Below are 14,302 nucleotides of genomic sequence, written 5' to 3' on the forward strand. Positions count from 1 at the left end.
GGTTTTGTGACTGGGGAGTATAAGGGAATAAGGGAAATTCCTACTGAGTAATAAGACTGGCTGTGACACTTTCACAGCCTGCACTGCCTTTGGTCACCACTAGAGGGAGACTCCACTCCAATCCAGCTAACTGACCACACACAGGCAGATACAGATCTTACATACAATCTGGTGCACTGTAAGGGTTGGGGAGCAGTCTAGCAATTATCACACACTACTAGGATTCCTCCAGCTATCCTACAAGCTAGAACCCCGGTGTTAATCACTCTTCCCACTGTCCCCACACCCACACACCACAAACGATAGCCTACCACCACCCAACATTTTGTCCGCAGACTGGTCTGCTGGGCCGCCACCACACACGCAGATCTCCGTCTGGTTTACAATCTGCATGCAATCTGCCAACACACAGTGCAATTGCATACAGATTGGCATGTAGCTTAGACCAAGCAATTAGGCACTAAAATGCAACAATCTCTTCAGAGATATGAGTCCTAGCTCAGTACACAGAAGTCACTTATTAATTGTATAATTTAATATCCCAAAAGTGGGCAGTGCATAAGAAATATATACAAAGCAAAAGGAGTTACAAAAAATACAAAAAGAGATAAAAGACACACAATTGGCAATTTGCTATGAAAATAAAAAGGAATAAAAACAGAAATAAACTTTACCAAAGCTTATCCCTTGGTAGAAGCATACCAGAAACCGTGTGGGGACTCCCCAGTTTAGAACTGGCTTCAAGGAAGAACACCGTTCATCTCTCAGATTCCCCAATTTATTGGAATATGGATGTGGGCTGGACTTTAGCCCTTGGCCAATCAACCCCAGGGGGTGTCCCCATCTCAGCCCACACAATGTTTTGTGTTCTGAACTGACCAGAGTCTAATTGACCCATCGGTCTGATTGCGACAGTACCAAATACCGCTTGCCTGCTGCAATCAGGCGCCATATAACGGTTTTGTGCAATTCTCTAGGATTCCACACACGCTACAATTACAGATTTACATGTACTTGTAGCCCAACACGTGAGCCATAAGAAGGAATTATTTTCATCTCTCTGCCACTAATATTTTACCAATTATGAGAGATAAAATACATTCCTTTGATCCGATGATGCCAATCACAGCTTGCAGACTGTTTGGAGCCTATCGCCGCCCCCTGCGGATCCCTGCAGCCGAGATGACCAGCAGTCCTCTTTGAAGCTCCAGGAAGGTGACAATCCCGTCCTGACAATTCCTGTCCATTTGTATGGGAGACTTTATTGGCATGTAGGTGTCAACTCTATCCTAGAGAATGGTCCTGTCTCTTTCAGATGCTAATAACAGGACATGTGTGTGTGACTGATACTAAATACTACAATTCTTAATAACCCAAAATGACACTACATCTACAATTATACTATTTCTACAGATCACTTCATATCTCGCTAAGGCAAAGCTACCCTACTCTTACATTTATGTCACACTGCCACATCCATGCCTCAACTGTGCCACATCCATGACTCATCTGTGCCACATCTATGCCTCATCCGCACCACATCCATGCCACGTCAGTGCTCACCCGTGCCACATCCATGCCACGTCAGTGCTCATCCATGCCACATCCATGCCACGTCAGTGCTCATCAATGCCACGTCAGTGATTATCCATGCCACGACAGTGCTCATCCATGCCACATCCATTCCACGGCAGTGCTCATCCATGCCACATCCATGCCATGTCAGTGCTTATCCATGCCACATCAATGCTCATCCGTTCCACATCCATGCCACGTCAGTGGTCATCCATGCCACATCTATGCCATGTCAGTGGTCATTCATGCCACATCCATGCCACATCAGTGGTCATCCGTGCCTCATCCATGCCACGTCAGTGCTCAGCTGTGCCACATCCATGCCACGTCAGTGCTCATCTGTGCCACATCAGTGCTCATCCATGCCACATCCATGCCATGTCAGTGTTCATCTGTGCCACATCCATACCATGTCAGTGCTCATCCGTGCTACATCCATGCCACAACCATGCCACATCAGTGCTCATCCGTGCCACATCAGTGCTCATCCATGCCAGGTCAGTGCTCATCTTTGCCACATCCATGACACGTCAGAGCTCATCCGTGCCACATCGGTGTTCATCTCTGCCACATCCATGCCACATCAGTGCTCATTCGTGCCACATCAGTGTCACTACAGTGCTTATCAGTGCCCTAGAGCAGTGTTTCTCAACTCCGGTCCTCAGGGCACACTAACAGGCCAGGTTTGCAAGAAGACTGAAATACATCACAGGTGATATAATTTGCTGCTCAATGATTGCAGTATTCTAGTCTGCATCTCCCCAAGGTAATATTTAAAATCTGGCCTGTTAGTGTGCCTTGAGGACCGGAGTTGAGAAACACTGCCCTAGAGTGCCTAACAAAATTGTAATGGGAAGTCAGGAAATCACGGTGCTCCTTGCATTTTGGGTCTCTGTATGTGGCTAGGCTGTGTAAAAGTCTCACATGTGGTATCGCCATACTCAGGAGGAGTAGCAGAATGTATTTTGGGGTGTCTTTTTTGCTATGTGCATGCTATGTGTTAGAAATATCTTATAAATGGACAACTTTGCGTTTTCATTTTCTTTCCACATTTTCCAAAAACATGTGGAAAAAAATGACACATTGAAAAGACGCATTATGCCTCCTAGATGATGTGTTTGGGTGTTTGCTTTCCAAAATGGGGTAATTTTGTGGGTGTTTCCATTGTCCTGGTGCTCCAGGGCCTTCAAAAGTGTGATAGGTTGTCAGGAAATTATATGTGTAATTTTTGATCCTAGAACACCTGGAGGTGCTACTTGGATGTTGGACCTCTGTATATGGTCAGGCTGTGGAAAAGTATCACACCTGTGGTAGCGCCATACTCAGGAGGAGTAGCAGAATGTATTTTGGGTAGTAGTTCAGTGGCGGCTGGTGCTCCATGGGCCCGGGGGGGGGGGGGGGGGGCGGCAGCCGGACAAAACCATACCCCCCCCACACCAGCTTGCACACCATAATACCCCCCCCCCCCCGTTGCCGGCTCACTTACCCTGGGCTGACGTGGAGGTCAGGCAGCGGTGGCTGTAACTTCCCCCTGGCGGCGGCTTCCCCTGCGTCTCCTCCTTCCTCCTCCTTGGCCACTAGCATGGCCTCTCCTTTTCGGCCAATCGGGAAATGGGTTTTAGGACCCGCTTCCTGATTGGCTGGGAGGAGAATCAGTGTGATAATAGCAAATATTCATTCGCTATTGTCACACAACTGGGTGGGCTTAGGGCAAAGTGCTCTGTGCCCCGAGCCCACTCTTTTTTGAAGCCTATTAAAACCTCTGTCTCTAATCACGTACTTAAAAAAAAAAAACAATTGGAATCCATGCGTCCGGTGCCCTGCATGTAGATTAGGGGGCCGGACGCATGGATAGGGGGGTGGCACCCCTGCGCCCCCAATGGACGGGCTGCCACTGGTGTAGTTGCAAGTATTCCTATACAGTGTGTGAGAAATAACTTGGTAATATGACCATTTTGTGAAAAAAGAAAAAAAAATTCATTTTGCAACGAATTGTGGAAAAAAATTACAACTTCAAAAAACTCACCATGCCTCTCACTAAATACCTTGGAATGTCTGCTTTCCAAAAAGGGGTCATTCGGGGGGTATTTGTACTGTCCTGGCTTGTTAGGGTCTTAAGAAATGAGATAGGCTGCTGGTACATCAGGTGTGATCAATTTTCAATGATTGGCACCATAGCGTCAAGACTCTATACCCTTAACAAAGACCAAATAATATATGCTTATTTGGGTTATTGTTTACCAAAGATATGTAGCAGTATAACATTTGGCCAAAATTTATGAATAAAAAATTACTAAATTTGCAAAATTTTAAAACCAAAATGAACAAAATGTATTTTTTTTACAAAATTTTAAATATTTTTTCATTTTTAGTGTAAAAAATAAAAAAAAACCCAATGATGATTAAATACCACCAAAAGAAAGCTCTGTCTGTGTGAAAAAAAAGGACGAAAATTTCATATGGGTACGCATGACTGAGTAATTGTCATTTAAAATGTGAGAGCACTGAAAGATGAAAACTGGTCTGGTTAGGAAGGGAGTTTAGGTGCCCAGTGGGTAAGTGGTTAAGCAATAAAACCTGGAAGCTGATTGCTTTCTGTGCACAGATGCAGGAGATTTTGCACTCTCCAGTTTTAGTAAATCTCCCCCACTGCATCTATTTTTATCCTAATGGCCCGTACACACGATCTGAAAATCGGACAACAGATCATCCATTTTTCTTTGCATACTAGTCGCATATCGAAAATGAAGAGTTTTCTAAAGTTAGGAAAATTCTCGTAAGACAGAATAAAAAATTGTTGTAATGTATTTGTGTTGTATTTTCGAACGACAACTGTACTGATTAAACGAAAATCGTACAATCTGGTATTGTATTGGATGAAATGTCACGATCAGCTCTCAAAAGCTGTGTACTAACGATCAGATTATCGTACGATTGCTTCGAAAGCTGTATTTCTCTAGCGCTCATTGACAGACGTAGTCCTCGGTGATACACCACCTTCGGGTTATGTTGCCTCCACAGGAGCAGGACTAGACAGGAAATTAAAAAGCTCTGGCCACACCCTAGGGGCAGTCCCAGAGGGTATATCCTCTCTCTCTCTGCCTCAGCAAATCAGTTATTTTCTGTCTAGTTAGGAGTAAGGACCTAGATACCTTGCTGGGATCTTAGGTCCTGGCAAGAATTTTTTCTTAAAGGATTTTTTAGACAGCTTTTTTGCTCCAGTGTTCCTGTGAGATCTTCAAGCAAGAAAGCTGAACTGGGCGACGGGCTGGATGTTGAGATCCGGTGGTCACCCCAGTTCAGCCTACGAGCGCGTGCAGGCCATAGCTCCGCGCTGGGTCGGCCGCGACAAAAGTCCCATTAAAGGACTGTCCACGTGAGTTAAACGTCTCGCTGAAACGCCAAAGACCATCAGTCACGGCGTCCGTATCGGTCGACAGCCCTCCCGCCCCGGTGGAGAGAGGTACTGTCAGGAGTTGGTGCCCGCCTGGTTCCGGTATGGTGAGTAGTATGTTCCCCCTTTTCCCCTGACGGGTCTTGTGGTGAACGCGGGCCCCTCTCTGTATGGTAAGATAGAGTCCCTCTCTATCCTATAACATGACACAGATCCTCCTACTTTGAGTGTGATTTTATGTGCAAAAAGCCAGGAGGCTTGGTTTGGGAGCTAACAATCTAATTGTATACATGTTAAAAAGATGTAATCTGTGGCATTCTGGGAATCTTACGGTGTTAAGAATAAGCTACCTACCAGTCAGAAGCCACGGACATGTAGACTGCCTTCCTAATCAGATCTCCAGCTATTAGCAGGCCTCCCGAATGGCCATGCGGTCCGCCAGGGCCGGTGCCGCCAACCACGCCATATCCCCATGCAGAGAGAGTGTTGTGTGCCCTGCAGCACACCGCTATTCAGTACAGGCCGCCGCCATTTTTTTTGCTGGATCACACGAGCCGCCATTTTGGCGTAGCCTCGTGTCTCCAGCATGGGGGCGGCCATGTTTGAGGTGATCCAAACACCTCGTGGAGCTTGGGGGAGGCGCCGGAAGGCGTGCAGAGGGGCGGAGCCGCCTCCTTTCTTCCTGGGCAGCCAGCCAAAAGACTTCCTGTTTGTCAAGACAGCGCTGTAACCTGTTGCAGTTAAACTCTGAGCATCAAGTGGTGAGCCTGGGGGTCTATCTCTCTCTCTCTCTCGATCGATAGGGATCCCTAGCAGGTAACACTAAGGGGCTTTTGTGGCGCTGGGGGTCTGAAAAAAAAAAAAAAAAAGTTTTTTTATTTTTGAATTATATTATCCAGGAAGTGACTGGAATTATCATGGACCCTGCCACACATATTCCCCCACCTGTTTCCCTCGAGGGGGCCACGGGACCCGCCGGTGCACAGAGTATAGAGTCATTTACAGCAATTTTGGAGTCTATGGTGGCTCGGGTGGAGGCGGCCTGTCAGGGACGGGGGTCAAGGAAGCGACCCCCGCCTACCCCTATACTATCTGACACCTCTGACTCTGATTCAGAGATGGTCACTGCAGTTGCAGGTTCCTCTGCAAGGGCTGTTATCCCAGGTAAAGCCCCCTCAGACAGTGAGGAGGACGCTTCTTCTCCTGCTATAATTCAAGAAGAAGCATTGGTGGACGCACTAGTTGTGGCAGTGCAGGAAACCTTAAAACTTGAGGCTTTACCGGCAGAGGCAACTGAAACAGAGATTCCTTTTGGTACTAATAAGCCCATCAAAACGGTGAAGGTTTTTCCTGTACCTAAATGTTTCGGTAATCAGATTAAAGGAGAATGGGAGCATTCTAAACGTACCTTTACTATTTCCAAGCGTATTGCTAGACGCTATCCGTTTGAGGAATCCATCATTAAGAAATGGACGGTACCACCAGTGGTGGATCCACCTATATCCAGGCTGAATAAAGCCACGGTTATTCCAGTGGAGGACACTTCGTCCTTTAAGGATCCGGTGGATCGAAAGATGGAAGCAGAGTCCCGCACCATCTTCTCTCTGATAGGGTCAGCATTTAGACCAGTAATTGTTATTGGTCTAGTTTCCCAGACACTTACGGAATGGGCGAAAATGGTACGCCAAGATCTTAGGGGAAAAGATATTCCCCAGGAGACATCTGATTTGATGGAACAGATTATACAAGGGCTACAGTTTATCTGTGACGCAGCCTTGGACACTACTCCCTTATTAGGGCATGCATCTAAGTCAGCGGTGATCCTCAGACGTGTGCTGTGGTTAAAATGCTGGTCAGCTGACCTAGGTTCCAAAAAGACCTTGACAAATCTCCCCTTTCAGGGGAATCGTCTATTTGGGGCCAACCTAGATGAAATCATTAAGGATGCCACTGGGGGCAAAAGCACTTTTTTGCCACAGGCTGCTAAAGCTAAGGGACCTCGCAACAAGCGAGGACCTTTCTTTACCGCCCATAAAGGGCGCCCGGCTGGTACTAGCGGGAAAGGCAAGACTCCTCCAGGAGGGTTCAAGAAGGGCTGGTCGGACAAGCAAAGGACCAACCCAGCCAAACCCGAAGCAAAGGAGTACACAGCCTGAAGGTGCGCCCCCACCCGGTTTCAGGGTGGGGGGACGTTTTCACCGGTATTCAGGACATTAGATCGAGCATCAACCACTACTACCAGTGCGATTCTTCCCTTCCAACATTTAAGTACTACAGGAAGCGGTAGTTACCGTTCCCTGAATAGATCTTTTCCTTTACCTTTTCCTAAGATTAGTCCCGATACCTCACAGGAATCGGATCTGGTTGACCAGATAGGCCAAGTAGCCTCTAGTCGGGTGACTTTGGTCCCTGAGGTTCAACCAGAAAAGATCACCTTTCCTGATAACTATCAGGTATCTGATAAATGTGTGGGAACAGAAAACGACCAGACTTTCTCGGATGGTCGGGGCCAGATACCTCTAGGGACGCCTGGTTCAGATTCTATCAGCGCCAGTGGTCCTAGAAATTCTAGGCTGGCCTCCTCAAGCCGGCCTGGCCGACTTGGACATATTAGTCGTAGACGTTCCGTGGGAACTTCGTCTCAGGGAGTGTCTGTGGTCTCAAGGACCAATTTACCATCATGCTTTACAGTCGCTGGGTTTAATGGCCTGGCCATTGAGACCCAAGTACTGAAGAACAGAGGTTTGTCTACTTCAGTCATTCCTACCCTTAATAAAGCAAGGAAAGCGACTTCCAGCAAAGTCTATTATCACACATGGAAGACTTATATTGCGTGGTGCGAATCTTTAGGATTTCCTCCACGTACCTATTCGGTGACTCGAATATTGGCCTTTTTGCAAGGGGTTGAGCAGAAGCTAGCCTTGAGCACCATCAAGGGTCAAGTTTCAGCATTAGCAATCTTCTTTCAGAAACCTTTAGCTACCAAATCCTTGGTGCGGAATTTCATCCAGGGGGTGCGGCACCTGGCTCCTCCAGTCCGCGCGCCCTTACCGCCCTGGGATCTTAATTTGGTTTTGTCGGTTCTACAGAAACCTCCCTTTGAAAACATCAGGGAGATTCCCTTGCTTACTTTATCCCAGAAGGTGGCCTTCTTGGTGGCTATTACTTCTGCTCGCAGGGTGTCAGAACTGGCTGCATTATCATGCCAGTCCCCTTACCTAGTGATTCATAGGGATAAGGTAGTACTTCATCCTAAGCCATCTTTTCTTCCTAAGGTGGTTTCAGATTTTCATCTGAATGAAGATATTGTACTACCTTCCTTGTGTCCTCAGCCCAAGCATCATCGGGAACATGCGTTGCATTCCTTAGATGTGGTTCGGGCAATCAGGGTATACCTGAAAGCTACGGAATCTTTCCGTAAGACGGATTCACTTTTTGTGATCACGGATGGCCCCAGAAAGGGTTTGCCTGCATCTGCCGCGACCATTGCCAAATGGATTAGACAAACGGTGGTACAGGCTTATTCTATTAAGGGTCAGAGTCCTCCGTTCCCTGTTAGGGCGCACTCCACTCGAGCGCTCAGTACTTCCTGGGCCTTTCGCCATCAGGCGTCAGTGGTCCAGGTATGTAAGGCGGCCACCTGGTCGTCGGTACATACCTTTACAAAATTCTATAAAATTGATGTGACGGCATCGGCGGATGCCTCATTTGGCCGCAAGGTTTTGCAGGCCGCAATTTGAGGAGACCGGTGGTCTACCTCGAGGGTTTTTTTCTGTTTGGGCCTTCTAGATTGGGATTTGATTTCATTTTCCCACCCCTCAGTTGTGATACTGCTCTGGGACGTCCCGAAGGTGGTGTATCACCGAGGACTACGTCTGTCAATGAGCGCTAGAGAAAAATGGATTTTTGTAAAATCTTACCGTAAAATCCTTTTCTCTTAGCTCATTGACAGACGTAGTCCCCGCCCCTCTGTTTTTTTGAGTTGGGTTAAAATCTCTAAAGACTGCTTTTTCACATAACTGATTTGCTGAGGCAGAGAGAGAGAGGATATACCCTCTGGGACTGCCCCTAGGGTGTGGCCAGAGCTTTTTAATTTCCTGTCTAGTCCTGCTCCTGTGGAGGCAACATAACCCGAAGGTGGTGTATCACCGAGGACTACGTCTGTCAATGAGCTAAGAGAAAAGGATTTTACGGTAAGATTTTACAAAAATCCATTTTTTTTGTCCGATTTTCTGATTGTGTGTACGGGCCATAAACTGTTGTCCAACACTGTGTATGAAAGCCTGTGCTTAAAAGAGCAAACAATGGAATTGAACTGAGTTATGCACACGCTTACATGTTGTAAGCATCCGCTTGCATCACTCAAGGGTTTGCCTGGTGCAGCACATTTCTCAATTCTAGGAATTAAACATAAGCTTTTCATCTGGACTTTTGTTTAAAATAATATGAAGATTTGACAAAGCAATAAAAATAAAAGTTACTGTTCTTTTGTACATGACAGAATAGCTGCATCTAAATAGGCAGAGTGAATTTTCATGATGTGACACATACTTTGACAAACTCAAAGTATATACAGAATAGATCACAAACTTCATGGAAGGGAATTTGTGCGACTTTTGAAATGCATTACAGAATTTACTTTAGCATGGCAGAATGTAAGAAGTGTACTGTGCATCAAACTTTTACTAATTTCTTTATGCCTTTCATAACTATCATCTCATGCAAACGAGGGACTTTTATAATGAATCTATCCTTTTCTTACAGCATGTTCGACTTGCTCAGGAATTTCTGGAGTTTGTGAAACAAGACAACCGTTTTGAAATCTGCGGACAAGTTGTTTTGGGTCTTGTATGCTTTCGTTTAAAGGTAATGTTGATTTTTCTTTTTCTTTTTTATTAAATCATGGATATTGTCTCTAATGATGTACTCAAACCACATTGAACACAATAAAATGTGTTTTTGTTAAAAAGTTGGATGTACTAGTTCATAGAGGGAACATTCTCTTATCCAGAACCAAGCATATTGGCTTTTAGTTTGTGCTGAGAATGTTCTACTACTTTACTACTTTATGGTCACATGTGGAAATAACCACAAGAATATATTACATCTCACCAGTGGCAGCTGGTGCTCAAAATTTTGGGGGGGGCGCAAACAGAAAAATGTAATAGGCATTGCTTTGCGGCAAAAAACGCTGTAAAAAATTGTGTGACTTTGAGGTCACAAAAGTGTGAAAAGGGCCTTCAGTAATCAAGGTATAGTGTGCCCCCTTCAATGCAGAGTTACCAGCGTGCCCCCTTTCAATGCAGACAGACCAGCGTGCCCCCTTTCAATGCAGAGTGACCAGCGTGCCCCCTTTCAATGCAGAGTGACCAGCTTGCCCCTATTCAATGCAGACAGACCAGCTTGCCCCTATTCAATGCAGACAGACCAGCGTGCCCCCATTCAATTCAGCATGACCAGCGTGCCCTCATTCAATGCAGAATGACCAGCATGCCCCCATTCAATACAGACAGACCAGCTTGCCCCCTTTCAATGCAGAATGACCAGCGTGCCCCCTTCAATGCAGAGAGATCAGTGTGCCCCTTTCAATGCAGAGAGATCAGTGTGCCCCTTTCAATGCAGAGAGAGAGATCAGTGTGCCCCCTTCAATGCAGAGAGAGATCAGTGTGCCCCCTTCAATGCAGAGAGAGAGATCAGTGTGCCCCCTTCAATGCAGAGAGAGATCAGTGTGCCCCCTTCAATGCAGAGAGAGATCAGTGTGCCCCCTTTAATGCAGAGAGAGATCAGTGTGCCCCCTTTAATGCAGAGAGAGATCAGTGTGCCCCCTTTAATGCAGAGAGAGATCGGTGTGCCCCCTTCAATGCAGAGAGAGATCAGTGTGCCCCTTTCAATGCAGAGGGAGATCAGTGTGCCCCTTTCAATGCAGAGGGAGATCAGTGTGCCCCCTTCAATGCAGAGAGAGATCAGTGTGCCCCCTTCAATGCAGAGAGAGATCAGTGTGCCCCCTTCAATGCAGAGAGAGATCAGTGTGCCCCCTTCAATGCAGAGAGAGATCAGTGTGCCCCCTTTAATGCAGAGAGAGATCGGTGTGCCCCCTTCAATGCAGAGAGAGATCGGTGTGCCCCCTTCAATGCAGAGAGAGATCAGTGTGCCCCTTTCAATGCAGAGGGAGATCAGTGTGCCCCCTTCAATGCAGAGAGAGATCAGTGTGCCCCCTTCAATGCAGAGAGAGATCAGTGTGCCCCCTTCAATGCAGAGAGAGATCAGTGTGCCCCCTTCAATGCAGAGAGATCAGTGTGCCCCCTTTAATGCAGAGAGCGATCAGTGTGCCCCCTTCAATGCAGAGAGATCCAGTGGCAGCTGGTGAAGTTTTAAAATGGTGGGGTGCAAGACCCCGCCCTTCCATTTGGCCCCTCCCATTTCTCAGAAGCCCCACCCTTTATAGACTCCACCCATTTTATCCCCTGTATTTTGCTTGCGTGAACAAATTCTCCCAATATATCACATATTAAGGGGTCCATCAGTACTAGTATATCCCATAATAGGGAACAGGGGCCCTATTATGGGATATACTGTGAGAGACACCCTATTATGGGATACACTGACTGTGAGTGGCACAAACCCCACAGTACAGACCCCCCCCCCCCAGCAAAAAACCCTCAAGCACAAACCCCACACAAACCCCTCAAGCACAAACCCCCTAGCACAAATCCAACACTACAGGCCCCCTAGCACAAACCCCACAGTATAGACCCCCTAGCACTAATCCCACAGTACAGACTCCCCCAGCACAAACCCCTCAAGTACAAACTCCACACAAACCCCTCAAGCACAAACCCCCTAGCACAAACCCCACAGTATAGGCCCCCTAGCACAATCCCCACAGTACAGGTCCCTTAGCACAAACCCCACAGTACAGACCCCTTAGCAAAAACCCCACAGTACAAACCCCCTAGCACTAATCCCACAGTACAGACCCCCCCCCCCCCAGCACAAACCCCACACAAACCCCTCAAGCACAAACCCCACAGTACAGGCCCCCTAGCACAAACCCCACAGTACAGACCCCCTAGCACTAATCCCACAGTACAGACCCCCTAGCACAAACCCCACAGTACAGGCCCCCTAGCACTAATCCCACAGTACAGGCCCCCTAGCACTAATCCCACAGTACAGGCCCCTTAGCACAAACACCACAGTACAGGCCCCCTAGCACTAATCCCACAGTACAGGCCCCCTAGCACTAATCCCACAGTACATGCCCCCTAGCACAAACCCCACAGTACAGGCCCCCTAGCACAAACCCCACAGTACAGGCCCCCTAGCACAAACCCCACAGTACAGGCCCCCTAACACAAACCCCACAGTACAGGCCCCCTTTCAATGCAGTGACCAGCGTACATGCCCCCTTTCAATGCAGTGACCAGCGTACATGCCCCCTTTCAATGCAGTGACCAGCGTACATGCCCCCTTTCAATGTAGTGATCAGTATACATGCCCCCTTTCAATGCAGTGACCAGTGTACATAGTGCCCCCAATGCAGAGATCAGCGTGCGTGGCCCCAATGTAGTGACCAGCATACATGATGCCCCTAATGCAGAGATCAGCGTGCGTGCCCCCAATGTAGTGACCAGCATACATGGTGCCCCCCAATGCAGAGATCAGCGTGCGTGCCTCCAATGTAGTGACGAGCATACGTGGTGCCCCCAATGCAGAGATCAGCGTGCGTGCCCCCAATGTAGTGACCAGCATACATGCCCCCAATGCAGAGATCAGCATGCATGCCCTCTTCATAGCACCAGAACAACTGACTGACAGGACAGCGTGCGGGCCGGGCCGGGCCGGGCCCCCCCCCCGAGGCATCATTGACTTACCGTTACCGGGCAGCCTTCAGATAGAGGTAGAGACGGTCACTCACTCACACTCGACTTCTTCTGCGAACTTCCAATCTGACTCTGTCGCCTCGCCTCAGTCAGCTCAGTCCCGACCTCAATTCACGCGGGCGCGGCTCTAGCTCTCCTGTCCCCTCTCTCTCTGCAGCGGGCGGGAATGGAAGGTGATCGTGATCATGGTGGTCATGGTACATGCATGTCATAGGTGATGGTATAGGCATGTCACAGGTCATGGCACAGGTCATGGTACAGGCATGTCACAGGTCATGGCACAGGTCATGGCACAGGTCATGGCACAGGCATGTCACAGGTCATGGTAAGGGCATGGCACAGGTCATGGCAAAGGCATGTCACAGGTGATGGTATAGGCATGTCACAGGTGATGGTAAGGGCATGTCACAGGTCATGTCACAGGTCATGTCACAGTCAGGTCACAGTCAGGTCACAGGTCAGGTCACAGGTCAGGTCACAGTCAGGTCACAGGACAGGTCACAGGTCAGGTCACAGGCATGTCACAGTCAGGTCACAGGTCATGTCACAGGTCAGGTCACAGGCATGTCACAGTCAGGTCACAGGTCATGTCACAGTCAGGTCACAGGTCAGGTCACAGGTCAGGTCACAGGTCATGTTACAGGTCAGGTCACAGGTCATTTCACAGGTCAGGTCACAGGTCATGTCATCGCTGCAGCGGCTTCAATCACTTACCTGCTCTCCTGGGCTGGCTCACTGACTCCACACTCACGCTGAGACGTCCACGGCGGCTGCTCCTCTCCTCGAGTCCTCTTCATGCTGACGGCGGCGAGAACCGGCGGGAAGGTGAGAGGCTTCTCCTCTCCGTCCTCTTCGTTCTGCGGCGGTGGGAACCGGCGGGAAGGTGAGCGGCTTCTCCCTCTCCTCTTCGTTCTGCGGCGGGCGGTGGGAACCGGCAGGAAGGTGAGCGGCTTCTCTTCATTTGCGGCGGCGGGAAGGTGACCGGGCGGTGACGGTGAGTGACTGATGCACGCACCGCCCCCAACGAGGTCAGCAGGGATGTCCTGAATCATGATTGGTCCAGGCTGGAGTCTGGACCAATCATGATCCTGGACATCACAAAAGGGGGAGTGTCGGAGCGCAGTGCTCTGCACCCAGGTGACCCCCCAGAAGGCCGCCAATCGGCGCCTCTGACGGGTGGAAACCCCCCCCCCATAGCCACCAATGAGTCCGGCACCCCTAGTGGGCTAAAAATTTATTATTTTTTATCTTTTTTTTTTCTTTTTTTTTTTGGGGGGGGGGCGGCGCTCCTGCTCCCCCTATCGGCCGGCCACCACTGCATCTCACTATGGGGTTGATTTACTAAAACTAGAGAGTGCAAAATCTGGTTCAGCACTGCATAGAAATCAATTAGCTTAGGCTCCATTCACATTTGTGCGAATTGTCATGTGACTATGGACCCCAAAGTTAC

General features: G+C 48.5%; 1 protein-coding gene across 1 annotated transcript in view; it reads left to right on the plus strand.

Moving 5' to 3' along the window:
* The window catches only part of DDC (dopa decarboxylase), a 163,272-nt gene that overhangs the window by 113,547 nt on the left and 35,423 nt on the right, over window positions 1–14,302 (plus strand). Inside the window, exon 12 of the mRNA XM_082259855.1 lies at window positions 9,734–9,835. Coding sequence (XP_082115981.1) covers window positions 9,734–9,835 — 102 coding nt within the window. The remainder of the gene's footprint in view (window positions 1–9,733; window positions 9,836–14,302) is intronic.

The sequence above is a fragment of the Pelophylax lessonae genome, assembly GCF_965119305.1.
Source record: "Pelophylax lessonae genome assembly, chromosome: 5".
In the NCBI taxonomy this organism is placed as follows: domain Eukaryota; kingdom Metazoa; phylum Chordata; class Amphibia; order Anura; family Ranidae; genus Pelophylax; species Pelophylax lessonae.